The sequence below is a fragment of the Mus caroli genome, unplaced genomic scaffold (genome assembly GCF_978045245.1).
Source record: "Mus caroli unplaced genomic scaffold, Mus_caroli_1 scaffold_3, whole genome shotgun sequence".
NCBI lineage: Eukaryota > Metazoa > Chordata > Mammalia > Rodentia > Muridae > Mus > Mus caroli.
In genome coordinates, this window is record NW_028227258.1 from 30,101,463 (window position 1) to 30,123,232 (window position 21,770).

Sequence of the window (21,770 nt, forward strand, 5' to 3'; positions counted from 1 at the left end):
TCAAACCAATTGAAAAACACTAACTTGTATCCAACGCCCCCAAATTCTTTTTTGTTTGTTTGTTTGTTTGTTTGCAAGACAGGATTTCTCTATATAGCCCTGGCTGTCCTGGCACTCTGTAGACCAGGCTCACCTCAAACTCAGAAATCTGCCTACCTCTGCCTCCCAAGTGCTGGGATTAAAGGCATGTGCAATCACTACCCGGAAACCCCCAAATTCTTATTCTACTTCACCATTATTACAGAATCCAGAATTGTATCACTGGAATCAGGCCAAGCCTTTAAGAACAGGGCCCTGAGAAAAGTCCCTTTCCATCTATGGTTCCGTGGTATGGACAGAAGGTTTGGGTCCTTCTAAAATGTAGATATTGAGACCCTAAACTCTGGGGTGCTACTTTAACATGGGGCCTCTGGTAAATAACTAGGTCACAAGTGTACAGTCTTTCTGATTGGTCAGAGCCCTTGCAGGGAGAGACAAGGGATTGCTTGTTCTTCCTCCTTTCTGCCATGTGAGCCCAACCCCTAAAGAGCCTTCCCTAGAACCCTGCCATGTTGCTACTCTATGGATTTCCCTGCCTCTTGAACCCCAAGCACTCAAGTTCAACCCGTAAGCTACCATAGACAGTCATATCCTCCTGTTACAGCAGAGACAGATTATCAACCCACTCCCTCCCCCCAGGTCCCAAGCTGCGATGGTTGTGTCATCGTGTTTCTTTATCCACTGTGCATCCATCTTCTGTGCCTGCCTGCCCTCCCTGTGGTCCCCAGCTACATCACCAGACAAGACAGCAACCTTATAGAGGCTGTTTAAGATGCTCTAACAGTTGTTCCAGGTCAAATCTCCATAATAAATCTTTATATTGTCTCCCATGAATGTCAAACACGTGCAGCTGTTTGCTTTTCTGCTTCAACCCAAGTGATCTCTGTAACCACAGGGCAGATCAGTGCTCTTATCACCAAGCCACCGGGCAGTGCAGAAAAAAGTCAACCGTCAATTACTTTATACGATGTACCCACAGGATTGAATGAAACCAGTGCCACTCAAACCATGGGTTAAATTGTAGCCTATAAACAGGGTTGGCTGAAAATCCTGCTACACTCACAGAACAGTGCCTTGCTCAGCCAGCATCACAGAAACTTCCTCTTGCAGTAGATGGGAACAAATACAGAAATCCACAGCTAAACAGTGCAGAGAATCAAAGAACTTGAACCATCCAGTCTTAATGGGACGTCTCCATCAAGTCCCTCCCTTCAGGGCTCAGAAACTTTATGGGAGAGGAGATGGAAAGATTGTAAGAGACAACGGGGATGGAAGGCATCACAGAAACAAGGCTGTCGTCTAGACACAACAGGAGTGGTGCATGTATAAATTCAGAGACTGGCAGACTTTGACAGGGTCAAAGCCAGATGGGATCTCAGCCCTGAGAGGGGAAGTAAACAGGACTCCCTGCCCCTATCCCTAACACAAGCGTTACCTCCAATTGACAAACACCTGAAAAGAAAAAAAGTTAAGTTTTCTCCAACAAAGTCTCACTGGGTTTGCCAAGCCACTTAAGGGTAGGCCCCGTGCCCAGCAGTAGATGGCCAACTCAGATGGACTCAATGGCACTTTTAGAGTTTTTTCTCATGATGCTTTGTCCAAGCACTTTTTCTGCTTACATGTTTTTTTGTTTGTTTGTTTGTTTGTTTTGGTTTTTTTTTTTGCTGCTTACTATGGTTTACTATTTTGTGCTTTTATGGGATTTGTGTGTGCAAGCGTGTGTGTGTGTGCAAGTGGGCAAGTGTGTGTTTATGCAAGTGTGTGTGTGTGTATCTGTATGCATTTCTTGTGCTTGTTTTCTTTGGCTCTTTTTTTTTTCCTTCTTTGTTATGGTTTCTTTTAGTTGCCTGGTTTCTAATGAGAGAAAGAAAGGTAGGGAGATGTAGAAGATGTGAGAGGAGTTGCTGGAGAGGAAACTGTGGTCAGAATATACTGAAAGAAAAGAATCTATTTTCCTTTTTTTTCTTAGATACTTTCTTTATTTACATTTCAAATGTTATCCCCTTTCCTAGTTTCCCCTCTGAAAATCCTCTATCCCCTCCTCCCTTCCCCTGCTCACCAACCCTCCCACTCCTGCTTCCCAGCCCTGGCATTCCCCTATACTGGAGCATAGAACCTTTACAGGACCAAGGGCCTCTCCTCCCATTGATGACCGACTAGGCCATCCTCTGCTACATATGCAGCTGGAGCCATGAATCCCAACATGTATGTATTTTCTTTGATTGGTGGTTTAGTCCCAAGGAGCTCTGGGGGTACTGGTTAGTTCATATTGTTGTTCCTCCTATGGGGCTGAAAAACATATTTTCACTAAAACTTAAAATGATATCTATACTTAAAAAAAAGAGAACCCATTCCCCAGACCTTTAGGCTCCAGCTCTATTTTGCACACTGGGCAAGTGCCCTCTGTCCCTCTTTTAAGGAACTCCAACATTTTATTTACATTCATATTTATTGACACAATACATGGTTGAACTTATGTACTCATTGGAAGACAGAAGACATAGTGAAAGCTGTACTCAGCCATCTTCATCCATACAGTCAGTGCCAGCTCTCTGGCTTATGTCTTCATACAGATTAGGGTCCTCTTACGGGGACTGTGGCTAACTCGGACAGAAAGACTGAGAGTGCCGGTCCTGTATACGATTCTGAGAAATAAGCTTGTCGTAGATTTAAGTTTATGTGTGAGAGCTGGGCAAGCTAAAACAACCTCTCGTAGGTGATTTGGGGGCAAGGACACTCCTCGGGGGAGATTAAGGGTACAGGCTTCTGTCCAAGGGTGCAATGGAGAAGAATCGCTATACACAGAGCTGAGGGTGGGGGGACTCTTGACTACTTTCACCTGCCGGTCTAATTAGTGTTGGCGACGAATGAGTGGCAGATGTCACCCCCTGTGCACCAGCACAGCCACTTATAACAAGGAAAAGAAGCACCCCCAACATGAAACCCGTGACCCCAGGGTAGCCCACAGCCAAACATGTAAATTGTGAAAGGGAAAAATGCATGAAACAGTGAGCAACAGACGTGCTGTGCTGAATTCCCACTTGGCTCTGCAGGGTGAATCAAGGCACCAACACTGACTCCTGCTCTCCCCTCAAGGGCCTAGCCCTAAACTGCCATGTAACTAACTTGTATCCTGACCCAGTAACTGGCTTGATTCAACAATAACTCCTTCTTGCTGGAGAATTTCTATGACATCATCGTCGTCGTCGTCTTGCTTTATCTTAGTAGTGGGACAAATTCTTTTGTCTCCATCCTGGATACTACTCCCACTATTCTCATTGGATAAGCTTTGACTTCTAAGATTCTAGAAAGTCCCACGGAGGGCTTCTTCAGATTTTTTTAAAAAAATCTCTAGTATATGTTGGGGCTGTGTTGTCTGTGGTCTGTGGCTGGAGTCATTTACTGCCCATCAGAACAGCCGACTCTGAGGAAGTAACCATGCCCCAGATCTTATCATTTCCTCCTTCATCCAGCTCTGTCCTAGTTTAATTTGGACTCTTGTCTAAATTAACACACTCACACAAGTGTGTCTCAGTCTGCCTAGCTGACTTGTGTGAGCATGTGTGTGTGTGTGTTTCAAAAGAATTGTAAATATATCTTTTTTTTTTTAAAGCTCCTACAATTTCAATAAAGAAAAAAAAAAGAGAGAGAAAAGAAAGAAAATCTGTACTAATTCTACCTTGTAGAAAATAACTGTGTGAGTATTTGGTATTTTCTTTCTAATCTTTTTTCTACCTTTAACATGCTCGTATGTAACATGTTCTTAAAACGTGCCAAAGTTGGGGATGGCAGCCAATGCCTGTAAGCCTAGAACTTGATAGGTGAAGGCAAGAGGATTAGGAATTCAAGGTCGTCTTTGGCTACATAGGGATTTGTGAGCCAGCTTAGGCTACATGATGCCCTGTCTCAAAAGAACTAAATAACAAGAACAAAACATGCCATGCACACACATGCACATATGCACACACACACACACACACAATAAAAAAGCAAAAGCATACCAAAGTTAAAAGTATAAAATTACTTTTTTTCTCCTTGCAAGAAATCAGGAACATGAAACAAAGTTGCAAATGATACTCACTGCTCTGATACAGTTGGTGCTTAAAATTTGTCTGAATTTGTGCATGGATTTTATTGTTGTTGTTGTTACTATATTTGTTTTTGATTTTAAGACAAGGTCTCACATAGCTCAGGCCAACTTTGGTTTTGCTTAGTAAATCCTGCCTCTGCTTCCTTAGTGCTGGGATTAAAGGCATGCACCACCACACCCATCTTTTTTTTTTTATTTGTGAATAAATATGTGAATATTCAGGGTTGTGCTGACTTTTCTCTGATACCGACTGCACTTCTCTTGTTCTCCTTTGTCCTAATCATAGTATTATGATCTATCTCATTTATTTTTTTTTAATTGTTGAGGCAGGGGTCTTTCTATAGAGGTCTGCTAGCCTTAAACTTGCTATGCAGCCAGGAAGCTGCCCTGGAACTCAAAACCCTTGTTGTAGGCTCTACATTTGGGTAAACCCAAACTAAGACGTATCTAATAATTGTACCTGCCTGTTTCCCACTCTTTCTTCCTTTCCTCCCTCCCTCCTTCTTTTATTTAGTTGTTGTTGTAAGACATGGTCTTACTATGTTACCCTACCTGTCTTGGAATGCACTATATAGACCAGGCTAGCTTTGAACTGAAAAGAAACCTGCCTGCCTCGGCCTCTCACATGCTGGGACTAAAACTGTGCCTTTGTGTTAGTTGTTCTTCTAATTTTTTTCCCTTTTGAGAGTCCAACTGTATTACCCCACTGACCTATAATTTGCTCCACAAACCAAAGTTGACTCTGAATTTGAAGCAGTTCTCCATTCCCTGCCTCCAAGTGCTGGGCGGGAGGTAGCTCGGTAGAGAATCCTGCACAGGGCTCTGGTTTTGATACCAATGCCTGAAAAATGCTTTTTAAGGCGATCGTTGAACTCATCCATAATTAGGTTTTGGATTTGTTTTAGTTACTGTTTCCAGGCAGAGACACCATGACCAAGCCAACTCTTATTAAAGAAGACATCTAACTGGGGGCTTGCTTACAGTTTAGATGGTTCATCCATTGTCACCATGGCTGAAAGCAGACAGACGTAGCACTAATAGCTGAGTGCTTTATATCCTGATCCACGGGCATCAGACACAGAGGGAGACGCTAGTTCTGGCATGAGCTTTTGAAAGCTCAAAGCCCATCTCTAGTGACACACCCCCTGCAACAAGGCCATGCCTCCTAATCCTTCCCAAGCAGTTCTTCAACTGATGTCTTAACAATGTAACTGATGTCTTAACAATGTAACCGATGTCTTAACAATGACTGAGCACTTTACATACCTGCTTGTCTTTAATGTCATGTCATCTTTATGAAGTGGTCGGCATTTTCCCCTTCTGCGGATGATGACACATACCAGGTCACACAGCCCTTCTGCATCAGTTTGGATTTCTGCTCTGCCTTCCAGGTCTTTGGGGCCTGATATTGTTCCAGACATGATTGGAGGCACTGCTGAGTGTATTCACAGTTAACCACCAGGCCCTGTGTTCCTCTGCTCCTTGCATAGAGCCTTATAGGTGGAAGACATATACCATGGTTACCTGTGTGTTTAAGACCTGCCACCCCAAACCAGAACTTTCCAGATATTCCTGTGCCTCACCAATCCAGGAACAGTTTAGGAGTAAGGCCTGTCTATCTTCACGGTAGTCTCAGGACAAGAAACCATTCATCATTGAATAAAATTAATTATGGGTGGTTATGTATCTAAATCTTTATTATAAGTTACACATTAGTACAATTTACACTTAGAATTTATTGTACGTGTAACCTAAAGACCCCTTTAAATAAAATTAGGTAATTGACCTAATTAGCTATAATGGGAAAAGGTAACCTGGAGAAGGATGTTTCTTGAGACCCTCCAGAGAAACAGGTGTAGTAGCTTCATATACATGCAAATTATAATTCAGTTTTGGTCATAACTGATTCTGTATGAGTGATTTCATGACAATAACTGTTTTCTTCTTTATTGTTGCTATAATGAGATTTAGAGGTGATCATGACTGAAGATTTATTATATTAAGAGTGTTGTTGTTTGTATGATAATTTAGAGTTCTTTGTTTGTTTGTCTGTTTTGAAACAGGTTTTATGTAGCCCAGACTGGGTCTGTGCAGCCTATGCTAAACTGAAACTCCTGATCCTCCTGCATCTACCTCCCAAGTGCTGAGCACAGGGTTGAGCCACCATGCTCACCAGTGCCTTGTAATTAACACAGGGTTTCCCTCCAAGTCCTTGAGAATTCTATCCAGTTGAGGGAAGTTCATTCCAACTTTATGAGTCATGAGACCAAACTTGGAGAGATTGGATGATTTGCAGAAAGCAAAACTTTAACATCTAGCTGCAAGCCATAGTAAACCTACCAGGTTAGATGATTTTTTTCTTTGTTTTTCCACAAATACCAATAGATTGAATTGCGCAGGGATGAAAAATGGGACAAAAGTGAAAGCTTGTGAGGTTGTGGTTGTAAGGGGTTCTAGGCATGGTGGTGCACACTTGTAACCCCAATACTTGGGAGTGGAGACAGGAAGACCAGGAGTTCAAGGCCAGCCTCTGCTACACAGTGTCTTTGAGGCTAGCTTGGACTATGTAAGATCTTTTTCCAAAACAACAACAAATTAAAAACCAAAAGTGTATTTAATTCCATAACTATTTTAAATTATACAGTTGCCTGGAGTCTGAGTGATTCAGAGTTTCTATGACTCATTTTCTATCTTGAACCTGCTAGGGTGAGAAAAAGGTTCTTAATGTAGCTCTTTGTAATATACCACAGGGAAGTGTTAGAAGGCAGAGCCACTGAAGGCTATGTAGCGTTTGAAATGCAATTGTCAGTATAGAATGACAGAAGGGACAAAGCATAGACAATAGCTGTCCACAGAAGAAATAAAGCAAATTGTATCCCCCAGGATTTTACATTATAGGGAAGTAAAGGGAAAAGCAAATAAAATACAGAATTGCCTTTTTGTACTTGTTCTTGCTTAATGACAAGTCACAAAATTATAATGTCCCCATCAGAGTTACTGCCCAGTAATGGTTCAATCCCAATGAAATGACACTAATGAATAGACTTGTTACCTCTGATGGCTGACCCACGGGACTCGTGAACATAAGTTACTGTAGGGACTCTATGGGTTTTATGACATCACTACACATATGTGTATGTTTTCCATCACAAAATGAATGTGTGCTTGTTGTGAAAAGAGAATATTATAGACTACAGTGTTAGAAAGTGAAGACAAGTTTGTTCCCTATTTCTCCTCTTTTCACTTATGCTGTGGCAACTTGTAAGCTATTTTTGTAATCTGATCAAAAGCATCTACTAAAGGATAGAAGACCTGATGTTTCTGGAATTTGTAATAAAATATGTAAAAAAAAAAAACATTTATTGATCTGAGAGAACACGAGAGAGGATTCAGGGTGAGGAGAGGGAACCTCACTGTTTTGCAAAATTTGATTTTCCCATTGGATATAATCTTCCCTGAATGCATTGGTCCTTAGTACCAAATCTCACAAGAGACCGAGTCTTAGTTCTTTCCAGTTCTTTCATTTATAAAGAACATTCAAAACTGGCGTTCTGTGTTCTGTGATAAGGGCTGTCCTGAACGAAGCTCATAGTCTGAGGCTGACAGTCTCAGCCCCCTGCTCAGATCTGCTGTCAGTTAGGGCCCAAAAGTGTTAAACAGAAAACTCCAGGAATAAACAGTTTATAAATTTTATACTGTAAGCCATCTGAGTAGCAATTGTATCTTCTTGTCTTACAGTTGTTTCTTCTAGAAAGTATACACACACACACACACACACACACACACACACACACGTGAAACTTAACACTTTTTAAACAGTGTTTTAAAAGCTTCACAAATTCCAATTGAAGTTTTTTGCATTTATTTCAATGGATTTTATTTCAAAATCTTATTTTAAAATATTTTATAAGGAAGTTTTTTGGTTTTTTTTTTGTTTTGTTTTGTTTTTTTTTTGTTTGTTTTTTTCGAGACAGGGTTTCTCTGTATAGCCCTGGCTGTCCTGGAACTCACTTTGTAGACCAGGCTGGCCTCGAACTCAGAAATCCGCCTGCCTCTGCCTCCCGAGTGCTGGGATTAAAGGCGTGCGCCACCACGCCCGGCTTTTGTTGTTGTTTGTTTGGTTGGTTGGTTTTGGTTTTGGTTTTTGGTTTCTCTGTATAACCCTGGCTATCCTGGAACTCACTTTGTAGACCAGGCTGGCCTCGAACTCAGAAATCCGCCTACCTCTGCCTCCCAAGTGTTGGGCTTAAAGGAGTGGACCACCATGCCCGGTGATAAGGAAGTTTTAAAAAGAATTAGTTGTATCATTAAATATGTCTGTGGAGAAATAAACATGAAACATTTAGGTGCTGGTTTGCAGGACTTGAATAGAGCTGTGACTGTACAATCCCCTGTGGCTCTCTGCCTCCCAGCATCTCAGACACTGGGCATCAAAGCATTGAAGATGACCGGCTCAGCACCATCTGGTCAGACCTCTGAGTCTCAACTCCCTTCTTCCAGATCACCGTTGACAGTAATTGGCTTAAGTCACCAAGCACTGGGCTGTGTTCTCCTCTTGATCCCATGGGAAGCTTTCCTTCCTCAATCGCTCCTTCCTGCTGCCTTATTATGCTTGGGACTTTTACTTAGTGCACATTCACGATGCAGTTACTCATATCCCAACCCAACTATTAGAAACAGTATCACAAAGGAGAATTCCAGTCTAGTTCTATAAGCCAGTCCTGACTTAACTGAGAGTCTTGCAGAGCAACATTCGCACAGGAGCTGTGCGGTTCTATGGAAAGCTTGATGGCCTTTTGAAATGAAGCCAGAGCAAGGAAGAGATCAGGAACATTCCCGAAGCTTCCTTATGCCCATTCTGAAGTGAAACCATTCTCCTGCCTCCCCACATTATAGAGTAGGTTCCTGTTTATTTGTTTCAATTAAGTGGAATCTTACTGGATGTAATATTTTGTATTTGTTTTTGTTACTTCATATTATATTGTGCGATTCACTCATACCATTGTATTAATATATAATATAAATATATAATAAAATATAATATATAAATAAAATATAATATATAAATAAAATATATCACGCTTTATTCACTGTACTAACAATGATTTGTATAATTTCTAGTTTTTTTTTTAATATTTTTATTACATATTTTCCTCAATTACATTTCCGATACTACCCCAAAAGTCCCCCATAGCGCCCCCCACTTCCCTACCCACCCATTCCCATTCTTTTGGCCCTGGCATTCCCCTATATTGGGGCATATAAAGTTTGCAAGTCCAATGGGCCTCTCTTTCCATTGATGGCCGACTAGGCCATCTTTCGATACATATGCAGCTAGAGACAAGAGCTCCAGGGTTCTGGTTAGTACATCATGTTGTTCCAACAATAGGGTTGCAGATCCCTTTAGCTCCTTGGGTACTTTCTCTAGCTTCTCCATTGGGAGCCCTGTGATACATCCAATAGCTGACTGTGAACATCCACTCCTGTGTTTGCTAGGCCCCAGCATCGTCTCACAAGAGACAGCTATATTTGGGTCCTTTCAGCAAAATCTTGCTAGTGTATGCAATGGTGTCAGCGTTTAGAAGCTGATTATGGGACGGATCCCTGGATACAGCAGTCTCTAAATGGTCCATTCTTTCATCACAGCTACGAACTTTGTCTCTGTAACTCCTTCCATGGGTGTTTTGTTCCCAATTCTAAGAAGGTGCACAGTGTCCACACTTTGGTCTTCATTCTTCTTGAGTTTCATGCGTTTATCAAATTGTATCTTATATCTTGGGTATCCTAAGTTTTGGGCTAATATCCACTTATCAGTGAATACATATTGTGTGAGCTCTTTTGTGATTGTGTTACTTCACTCAAGATGATGCCCTCCAGGTCCATCCATTTGGCTAGGAATTTCATAAATTCATTCTTTTTAATAGCTGAGTAGTACTCCATTGTGTAAATGTACCATAATTTCTGTATCCATTCCTCTGTTGAGGGACATCTGGGTTCTTTCCAGCTTCTGGCTATTATAAATAGGGCTGCTATGAACATAGTGGAGCATGTGTCCTTTTTACCGGTTGGGACATCTTCTGGATATATGCCCAGGAGAGGTATTGCTGGATCCTCCGGTAGTACTATGTCCAATTTTCTGAGGAACCGCCAGACTGATTTCCAGAGTGGTTGTACAAGCTTGCAATCCCACCAACAATGGAGGAGTGTTCCTCTTTCTCCACATCCTCACCAGCATCTGCTGTCACCTGAATTTTTGATCTTAGCCATTCTGACTGGTGTGAGGTGGAATCTCAGGGTTGTTTTGATTTGCATTTCCCTGATGATTAAGGATGTTGAACATTTTTTCAGGTGCTTCTCTGCCATTCGGTATTCCTCAGGTGAGAATTCTTTGTTCAGTTCTGAGCCCCATTTTTTAATGGGGTTATTTGACTTTCTGGAGTCCACCTTCTTGAGTTCTTTATATATATTGGATATTAGTCCCTTATCTGATTTAGGATAGGTGAAGATCCTTTCCCAATCTGTTGGTGGTTTTTTTGTCTTATTGATGGTGTCTTTAGCCTTGCAGAAGCTTTGTAGTTTCATGAGGTCCCACTTGTCAATTCTCGATCTTACAGCACAAGCCATTACTGTTCTATTCAGGAATTTTTCCCCTGTGCCCATATCTTCAAGGCTTTTCCCCACTTTCTCCTCTATAAGTTTCAGTGTCTCTGGTTTTATGTGAAGTTCCTTGATCCACTTAGACTTGACCTTAGTACAAGGAGATAGGAATGGATCGATTCGCATTCTTCTACATGTTAACAACCAGTTGTGCCAGCACCATTTGTTGAAAATGCTGTCTTTCTTCCACTGGATGTTTTTAGCTCCCTTGTCGAAGATCAAGTGACCATAGGTGTGTGGGTTCATTTCTGGGTCTTCAATTCTATTCCATTGGTCTATTTGTCTGTCACTATACCAGTACCATGCAGCTTTTATCACAATTGCTCTGTAGTAGAGCTTTAGGTCCGGCATGGTGATTCCACCAGAGGTTCTTTTATCCTTGAGAAGAGTTTTTGCTATCCTAGGTTTTTTGTTATTCCAGATGAATTTGCAGATTGCACTTTCTAATTCGTTGAAGAATTGATTTGGAATTTTGATGGGTAATTTCTAGTTTTTAAATCTTATGAAAAGTGATATTACATACAGTAACACTTAACTATATCACATATATAGGATATATGTATATATATTATCATATTTTATATCTGTTGTTTAAGCACATTCACAATGAATTTTTTTTTTTTTTGGTTTACACTCAGGGGTAGCATTGTTGAGATTAGGATTTTGTGTATTTAGGGGATATTGCTAGCTCTCCCAAAGGTAGTTTTTTTTCCTCCCCAGAGGCATTCAGATTCATGGTTTGAACATATTCTTAGGCTCAGTCAAATCCCTGTGGTTGGAATCTCAATGCTCACTTTGGAGTAGTTATGGTGAGGGAACTGGCAGTCACATGGCACAGACATGCTTCGGGGAGGCCTAGCATCCACTAGATGAAAGCACAGAGAATCTTAGAAAATAAGGGAGTGTGGGACCTGGGCAACTACCTCCGAGGTTCCAGCTGTGTCTGTGCAGCTTAGAGAAAGGCTCCAGCCTGGTGATGCTTCCTCAGGCCAACAGCACAGCAGTGCAGCTAGGACCGTGTGAGTAGGGAGACACTGCTGACCGTTTGTGGAGATAGAGGACAAAGGTTGCTTCTCAGACAAGGAAGAGAATCTGAAAGAGAGGCTGGGCAGGTGTAAGGAGAGATCTAAGGAAATGTGGAATTATGGGAGACAGGAGAGTTTCTAGGGGGAAGGGCAAGGAGGAAACTAAGGCTAAGGTGTCTGCAAAGCCAATGTTGATTAAGTTTTCAGTTGATTTACGAGGAAGGATTTGGAGCCTTCTGGGAGTGATTTCTGGAAAGTGATGGGCTGGGAGCCAGGTAGCCATGGGTAAGGGATAGGAGAGAGGGGTAGGCAATGCAGCCAGCCTTTTCAAGGCAAGGAGGAAAGAGGGCATGGGCAGAGAGCAGTCAGAGGGCAGGAGAAGTTCAACCATGCTTTATCCACCAATGGAAACTAATTGAAAAAAAAAAAAAACATCCAGGGCGGTGAAGTTTTTGGGTGGCAGGAGGAGCTGGGATCCTAACCAAGTTTCAGTGAAATACATTACATCTGAAAGACCCTGAAAGATGTCTTCCATTGTAACAGCAAAGCGGGCAAGAATGGTTAGTAATACGGCAGGAGCTTTTAAGTCTGAGAGGTTGCTCAGCAGTTAGTAATTGCTTAGTAACTGTTGTTCAGATGACGTTAGATGTTCAGTCACTATTCCCAGCAGTTTATTGGTTACTTCTCTGTGTATGCGGATCTATAATGAAGGGATCTGTTATACCCAGCTTTACCACACAGGGGGCAAACTGGTTTAGAATTTTATGATTGCTAAAGAAACCTGAAAACATCATCTTTAAATAATTATTCTTCTTTGTTCCCCAATATGGAGTTAGCTCATTCACTGTGCAAAGAGGGCTGTATGCACATCTGCAGTATTTAAAAGTTGTGGCTAACTTTGTGTACTGATTTGAATAAATGGGTGTGTCTATACAAAGAGTATTTGGATGCCAGAATACATGTATGCAGGCTCTGAACTTTACAGATAGATAGAGAAAATATCTTGTCTGAGATAGTAGATGATATTTCTACTCATTTGAATGTGTATAAAAGTTATTGGTTTTGAAAAATATCAAGTCTATATTCAGGTGCTGTTCTCAGACCGTGATCTGACTATTTTAATTAATAATTTTTTTCTGTGGTCTGAGTATTTGAGCCCAGGCCCTTATACATGTTGGGCAGGTGTTCTCCCACTAAACGAAACCCCTTATATCCCCAGCCTCCTTTTTTAATGTCCCAAAGAATCATAATTCATTTTTCAGAGACAATTTGATAATTCTGAACACCTAAATGTTATTAGCAACCAAGACCTCCTAAGCCAGTGTCCAGGTTGTATCTTAAATCTTTCTAAAGCAAATTACGTGATCTAGTGCTCTGCGTGCAAGACAACTGAGCGACCCTGCAGAGAGTGGCTGGCGTTTCTGTGGGTGTGCTGAGGGCGAATCGCAGCACCCATGCTGAGACTTGCGTCACAGGCAGCTTTGTGGAGCACAGTAATTAAAGCGTCCTCCAAAGGCTTCTGTCAGAAGCTTGTTGCTCCTACTTTCCTGGACTAACAGTTCACTGTTGCCTTTCAACCAGGAAGCTTAACTATAAACTGCTGCTCTGACTCACGTCGATTTCTACCCAGTGCTAGCTCCTGGTGGCTCCACTTGTCACAAATGCCTCTTCTCCTTGTAGGAAAGCTTCCGTTCTGCTTGGGAATGACAGTATTGCATCCTTTTATGCTCAGCTGGAGCCAGGCAAGGGTCTAAATGATGCTTTTGTGCATTTTACCGCACATAATCTTTCTCAGAATATACACATGCGACTCACACATTTACCTGCCATGCATACACAGATAATAGTAGAACAGTTTACAAAGTTTATATAAACTTTAAATAGTATATAAAGATTAAATTACATATAAATACATATTAAGCTCTTGCTCCTTTCTGTTATTGTTTTGAGGTGGGGATCTTATTCTGTATAGCACTGAACTCACTGCTCAAGAGGCTGACAAGTTAGCAAGTTGATTAAGAGCACCATTCTTCCAGAGGACCTGGGTTCAATTCCTAGGATCCACATGGCAGCTTACAACTGTCCGTGACTCTGGTTCCGAGGGATCTGATGTCCTTGCCTGGCTTCCCTGGACACCAGGCATGCATGCAGCACATAGACATAGAAGCAAGCAAAACATCCACACACATAACATAAACGTAAGTAAATCTAAAGGAGCATTTTGTAAAAGCCAGGGTCCGTGCATGCGCACACGTGCAAGCGCGCAGGCGCACCGTCGGGCTGATACGAGGGAGGAGGCTTCTTTTCCTTATACTTCAATTCCATCAGCTCTGCACAGGCTCCGCCACAGAGCCAACCTCAGGAAAAGCTAGCGATGGTAGAAGGGTCAGGCAGTGCACACGCTCAGCCACTAATTATGAATGATGTTGGCCTGAAGTTTGCTGTTCTTCCTTGGCTGTATGTATAGGCAGAAGTGTTTGAATCATCGAGCAATTTTAAAGAACCATTTGTCTGAAAGTTCCTATTTCTGCAATGTGTGTGTCTTTCTCAATTTTCATTTTATTTTACTAGAAGTAATAGCACTATAACATTCATTATACAAACATGGAAAACTATTATGTGTGCTTATTAATTGAAGTATATCCATTTTAAGAAGTCTAAGCCAGGCATAGTGGTGCATGGCTTGAATTCCAGCACTTGACAAGCAGGGGCAGATGGGTCTCTGAGTTAGAAGACAGCCTAATCTACAAAGAGAATTCCAGGATGGTCTGAGTTATATAGAGAGACCCTATCTCAAAAAAGATAAGAATTTTTTAAAAAATTATTGTTTTTCTTCCTGGACTTGATAATAGGTTTATAATTTGAGAAATAAAATTCAAGTAAACAGCCTTAATTAAATCAGTGTGACAAATGATGTTCAGTAGAACACACTGCCTGTGATGTTTAACACCTGGTGTCTTAGTCACTGTTCTATTGCTGTGAAGAGACCATGGCCATGGCAACTTACAAAAGAAAGTGTTCCACTGGGAGTTTACTTACAGTTTTATAAGTTTAGTCCACAGTCATCATGGTGATCAGTGGTGGCAAGCAGGCAGGCAGGCATGGCACTGGAGCAGCAGTGGAGAGCTTACATCTGATTTGTAAGATACAGAGAGAGACTGGGCCTGGCATGGGCTTTTTAAACCTCAAATTCCATCTGCAGTGACACCTCTCCTCCAACAAGGCCACACCTCCTCCAACAAGACCACACCTCCTCTAACAAGGCCACACCTCCTCCAACAAGGCCACACCTCCTCCAACAAGGCCACACCTCCTCCAACAAGGCCACACCTCCAAATTCTTTTTAAACAGTTTTATTAACTGCATATCAAGCATTTATCTACAAGCCTATGGGGGCCCTTGTCATTCAAACCAGCACACCTCGCGTGCGTAGGGCACACATTTCACCATGCCTGTCCTGTAAGTGACAAAGAGTCTTCTGGTGTTTACCTTTCCCATCTTTTTAAAGACACAATCTTTCTTACAGGTTTTATGTATGAAACTCTATGGAAATCCGAAATACCACCAAGCACTCCATTATGGGACAGTGGCGCCACAGGATGGTAAGGGCTTTGTTTTTTGCTTTTTGTTTTTGTTGTTTTGTTTTTTTATCCCTTTGGTTTGTAGGCTTGCTTGCTTGTTTTTAATTCTTCCAAATACCATGGGAGACGCAGCCTTGAGAGGAGCAGACCCTGCCCACCCTACCTCACCTGCTGTTTGTGTTCAGTTTCTTGCCATCTTCTTAGTATACCATCTCCAGTGATGCCTTTTGGCAAACTTTATCCAATAACTAGAGAAACTGAAGATACACCAGAGAAAGATGAGCCAGTTTCTACCCTAAAGATCTGAACTCCGCCTGTGAAGATATTAGCAGATAATCATGACACTGAGAAGCTAGTAAATGGTGTTGGCGATGGCAGGTCTGTGGTGTGTGTTAATGGCACACTGCAGCACAGTGCAGATACCATATCATACAAATTGTATAGGAGTTATGAAATGTATGAGTTCCACATGTAAGCATAAACATTCCTTTATGTTGCCTTCTAAAGGGAGTGAGAAGACAATGCCTCTCCCAGTCACCACAGGCGTCAATTAAAAAGCCCAGGGCTGGGCATTGGTCAGTAGTGTGCATAGGACACACACCCCTGACACACCACACACCCTCTAGAACCTGATGGTAAGATCCCACACTGGAGACTACCACATTCTTGAGTCATAGAACATACGGAAATTAATCTGGAATATCTAAACTGGAAGGTTCATCTCTACTCATGAGCTTCCATAGTGCTAGAAGGTTCTGTTTATAGACAGAATGCAAACTTTTCTTTCTTCTTTTCTCTTTTTTTTCAAGACAGGGTTTCTCTGTGTAGCCCTGGCTGTCCTGGAACTCACTTTGTAGACCAGGCTGACCTCGAACTCAGAAATCCGCCTGCCTCTGCCTCCCAAGTGCTGGGATTAAAGGCGTGCGCCACCACTGCCGGCGAGAGCAAACTTTCCAACAGTTGTGAACCCTTCAGGCTAGAGTTACTGTCAGCCTACCCAGTGGCACAAGGGTGGCAAGAACGCTATGGAAGCTACCCTAACTCACTTTTGGATTGACTATAAAGCCCACTCTGCGGCCCGTGACCTAGCCTGTCATTTTGTTCTATTTTATTTTGGCTTAATTTTTGTTACCATTTTGTTTTGAGACAAGGTCTCACTATGTAGCCTTACTATATAGATAGGCTGGGCTAGAATTCTTTTTTTTTTTTTTAAAGATTTATTTATTTATTTATTTATTTATTTATTTATTTATTTATTATATGTAAGTACACTGTAGCTATCCTCAGACACTCCAGAAGAGGGAGTCAGATCTCGTTACGGATGGTTGTGAGCCACCATGTGGTTGCTGGGATTTGAACTCCAGACCTTCGGAAGAGCAGTCGGGTGCTCTTACCCACTGAGCCATCTCACCAGCCCTGGGATGAAAGAGGAAAATTACTGGACACCTGAACTCTTCAACTCAGGTCCTCTTACCCCTCCCATCTGGAGACTGTTCCCGGAACACTCCTGAACTTTTTACCCCAGAATACATTCTTGAACTCTTCAACTCAGAGTTCGATCCCCTCCCAACTAAGAACTGTTCCAGGAACATTTTTTAGATAAGGGTCTCCTAGAACGAACAAAACCTAGTCCTACCCCTCCTAACTGAAGACTGTTCCAAGAACATTTTTAAGATAGGGGCCTCCTGGTACTACCCCAGAATGTTCCAATAGATCGAGTACATTGCCAAAATATAGGACATGACCCCTTGGTTATGTAAAGCCCCTTGGCAAGACCCCTTAGTGACGTAAATTTGTACTTTCTCCACCCTGTTCCCCCCTTGCCCTTTTCTTATAAAAGCCTGTGAAAAATTTGGGCTGATTGCCGAATCTCCTCTGCACCATGCTTGGTGCATGAGATTCGACCCCAGAGTCTCTGGTATATGTGCTTTTTATGTGCTTTCTTGTCGTTGCTGTATTAAATCTTACTCTCTACACCTTAAGTTCGGTCTCAGTGTCTTCTTGGGTGTGCGGCTGTCCCGAGGCTTGAGTGAGTGTCTCCCTTTTGGGAGTCTTAGAGTCTTTCAGGGATAGAATTCTTAAATGATCCAACGTGCCTCTTCCTCCCCAGGACTAGGATTAAAGGTGTGCTCCACCATGCCCAAACAGTGGTGGGTTTTAAAAAGAAAAACGGAACACATTAAATGGGGGCTGAGGGCCGGGCGTAGTGGCGCACACCTTTAATCCCAGCACTCAGGAGGCAGAGGCAGGTGAATTTCTGAGTTCGAGGCCAGCCTGGTCTACAAAGTGAGTTCCAGGACAGCCAGGGCTATACAGAGAAACCCTGTCTCGAAAAACAAAACAAACACACACACAGAAAAAAAATGGGGGCTGAGGGGTACATGGTGGAGGGGATGGGGGACAATTGGAGGGAGGGAATGGTGGATGAGTTTGATCAAAGCACAATACATGTACATATGAAATGCTCAATAAAACACATTACTGCATTTTACTTTATTTCATTTAAAATATTTAATTTATGTGTATATGTGTTCACTGGAGTGTATATACATATCCCACATATATGACGGAGTCCATAGAGACCAAAAGAGACATTGGATTCCCTGGAACCACGTGAGCTTCATGAGGGGGCTGGGAACCAAACCTGGGTCCTATGCAGAAGCAACCAGAATTTTTAACCGCTGAGCCATCTCTCCAGCCCTGGCAAATTCTTAAATGTTAAAGTTTTAACGCTACATCCTTCAAGTTTATGTTTCACTGTGGGTTTTTTTTTTTTATTTTTGTCTTAACAGAAATAACAGTTACTTATAAACACGGCCTTCCCTTGGTAACCCTCACTCTGCCATCCAGAAAAGAGCGCTGCCAGTTTGTCGTCAAGCCGATGTTGTCGACAGTAGGCTCATTCCTGCAGGACTTACAGAATGAGGATAAAGGCATCAAAACTGCAGCCATCATCACGGCAGGTGTGTACCTGTGCACCTTAGAACTCTACCTCCAGTATTCTTTCTCCTTGGTTCTTTACTTTCTTAGAATTTCATTATATAATAAATTATATTATATATTTATATGTATTATGTAATCAATGGCTACCCATTGCAGAGTCCTTTTACCTTACACACCAGTACCATTAAAATAATAGGTCAGAGCCAGCACAGTGGTACATGCTTATAATCCCAGTATCTGAGAAGCTGAGACAGGAACATTGAGAGTTCAAAACTAGACTGGGCTATGTAGCAAGACAGCATCTCAACATAAAATGAAGTAAACAAAAAGAATGTCCCAACTCTATTAAATAAAAGAAATGAGATAAGTTTAGTGTTAATTTCAGTTATTATTTTATAAATAGCCAGAGACATTTTTCCTATGAGAAAATTTTAGTAGAATGGCATTAGTGTCTAATTTTCAGCAAAAGTTTAATAATTGGGAATAAGATGTGTTTTATACAATTAAAGTAGCCAGTAGAAAATGCATACATAGTGAATTAATCTTTGTTATGGAGCCATTACAGTCAGAGATTGTTTCCAACATATTAGTCCTTAGGAAAATATACAATTTAATATCAGGAGAAGGAGCCAATCATTTATGTATTTAAGAATATGATATGAACTTTATATTCTCATTGCATGAAATTGTTTGAGACCAACTGCCCCTAAAATTGAAGAAGGAATTATTTATATCAGTTCAATATTTAAAGGGCACTGGTACATAAACATTAATAAATTATCATTGTTCTTTTTACGTATTAAAAGTTCCATGGAAGCTTATTTAAAAGTTAATGATTACTGTTGTCGTTTGAAAAGGAAATAAACATGGACTGGGGACATGAATCAGCAATGAAAAGTGGAGTTCCAACTAGCGACAGTCAGATCCCTGTAACTCCATCTCCAGGGCATCTATCGCCCTCTCTTGGCCACCACAGGGATTGCACTCATGTGCACAAACCCACACATGAACACATATGCACATAATTAAAAATAAAAAAGGCTAAACAAGCAAGAAAAAAAAACAGTTTTTTTTCCCCTAACCAGTTTAAGAACAAATTAAGGGATGGATACAGATGTTGTCAACATGGAGATTAAAGAATTTATTCATCCAACAAATATTTGTTGAGCATCTAGCATACACCTTATAGATGCTAGAGACAGAGCAAAGAGCCACAGAGATAAAACTCCTGTGTGTAATAGAACTTAACATTTTCAGGAGGGAAAATAAACAAGATAAAGCAATAATCATGCAGAATGTTAGTTAGTGTAAACCTTAATGGAGAAAATAGAGTAACACAGGATTGTGATGGCTGAGTCTGCAGGGTCAGCACTGAGAAAAGATCTAGACAAGAGGAGAACCTGAAGATGGGGGTACCTGGAGGAGATGAGGGGACCTGGAGGAGATGAGGGGACCTGGAGGAGATGAGGGGACCTGGAGGAGATGGGTGTACATGGAGGAGATGAGGGGACCTGGAGGATATGGGGAGACCTGGAGGAGATGGTGGGGACCTGGAGGAGATGGGGAGACCTGGAGGAGATGGTGGGGACCTGGAGGAGATGGGGGAAACTTGGAGGAGATGTGGGAACCTGGAGGAGATGAGGGGACCTGGAGGAAATGGGGGGACCTGGAGGAGATGAGAGGGGCTTTCAGTTCTGAGGAACTCCAGATGAGAGGCCTTGCGTTGGGCATAGTCTTCCAAAGGCTGGAGGAGGAACAATTCTCAGATGAGGTTGAGCAGGTTGAAAGGGGCTCGTGGTTGTTCTAAGGGCCTGGAGGTGAGCTTTCTTCCTACCTGTGGTCACAATGGGTTTTTCAGTAACTCACACACAGGAGCAATGGGAACCCTGGGCTTTCCTGCCTGTCCTGGGAATTGGCAACAGACAGATGCATACCCAGACCTCAGATGGGGTCAAAACAAGCAGGGCCTTCACATAAATATCCAGTACATTAGTGAAGAAAAGTGGGCAAGATTGATGGATAAAAATGGCTGACGTTTCCTCAAAAATACTTCAATAACGTTGAAAACACAGCACAAGGAATACAGAAACTTTTCTCTAAGGAAATGGGACTCTAAGTTGAGTTGAAAATACTTTATTGAAGTCATCTAAATGTATTTTTTTAATGATACTTGGGAAATCAGATTAAAAACATCATTGTGTTGCTGGGTTTTTGTTTGTTTTATGGTTTGTTTGTTGTTCTTAAGCAAATAGGGCAGGGGTGGAATTTGCCTGTTTAGTTTGCACTTGAAAAGTGTGTTCTGAAACCGCCATACATCTGCCTTTTTTTCCTTTTCCTTTTTCTTTTTCTTTTTCTTTTTATTTCTTTCTTTTTCTTTTTCTTTTCTTTTCTTTTCTTTTCTTTTCTTTTCTTTTCTTTTCTTTTCTTTTCTTTTCTTTTCTTTTCTTTTCTTTCTTTCTTTCTTTCTTTCTTTCTTTCTTTCTTTCTTTTTGGCAATTCCTGAGAACATGGTCTTACCCAATTGTATAGGAGGAGCTCAGACAGCCAGATTCTAGCCACAGACCCAGCTGCAGACTTGACTAACTGCCTCCTGGGACGGTAGAGCTAGGAGGCAGCCAGCCAGCTTCTCTGTTGTGAGAACAGCCTTACCGGGGCACACTGGTTACTGTAGCTGAAACGGCTTCAGCTGAATATATGAGCAGACACCTGGGCAGGAAGAAACACACTTCCAGAACTTTCCTAGAGTAGATTTCACAGAATTATGCGTGGGCTGTTCTGGAGAACAGAGCATTCCCTGCTCAGCACTGGTTTCCCATGTACTGCACGGTGAGTTTGCTTTCTTAACACCTGGCCTACGTTAAAGCCTTGTGGGTTTTGGTTTTAAAATAGACTGTGTAAGACTTGGTGCAAAACACCTTGAGGTTAAAACTTTCCAGGAGACTTCCTTCTCCGCTGATGATCCCCACATGCCTGAAACATTCCTAAACTGAAATTCAGGGGGCTGGAAGATATGTATATGTGTGCATATATATGTATATGTGATATATATCATGTATAAGACATATATATTTATATTCATTATATATTTATAATATATTAATATATATAAATATATGTATATGTGTATACATGTATATATGTATATATGTGTATATGTGTGTATGTGTATATATGTGTATATATATGTGTGTGTGTGTGTGTATATATATATATATATCAGACAATATAATTGTAAGCTTGAAAAAACACCAAGTCTTGGGACAAGTTTCTACAAATACCAGCCGCAAAGCTAGACAGCAACTAGGAAATGTCGCTGGACTGAGAGCTAATAGCACTGTCAGGATGAGAACTTGGAAAGTGTGACTTTACTATGAACCTTCATTGGCTCTAGAGGAAGAGGTGCCATGGAATGATGCTGGTAGTGAGCCAAATGGA

General features: G+C 41.6%; 1 protein-coding gene across 1 annotated transcript in view; it reads left to right on the forward strand.

Moving 5' to 3' along the window:
• The window catches only part of Mcub (mitochondrial calcium uniporter dominant negative subunit beta), a 70,071-nt gene that overhangs the window by 26,903 nt on the left and 21,398 nt on the right, over nt 1-21,770 (forward strand). The window contains exons 2-3 of the mRNA XM_021158648.2: nt 15,338-15,413; nt 18,185-18,355. Coding sequence (XP_021014307.1) covers nt 15,338-15,413; nt 18,185-18,355 — 247 coding nt within the window. The remainder of the gene's footprint in view (nt 1-15,337; nt 15,414-18,184; nt 18,356-21,770) is intronic.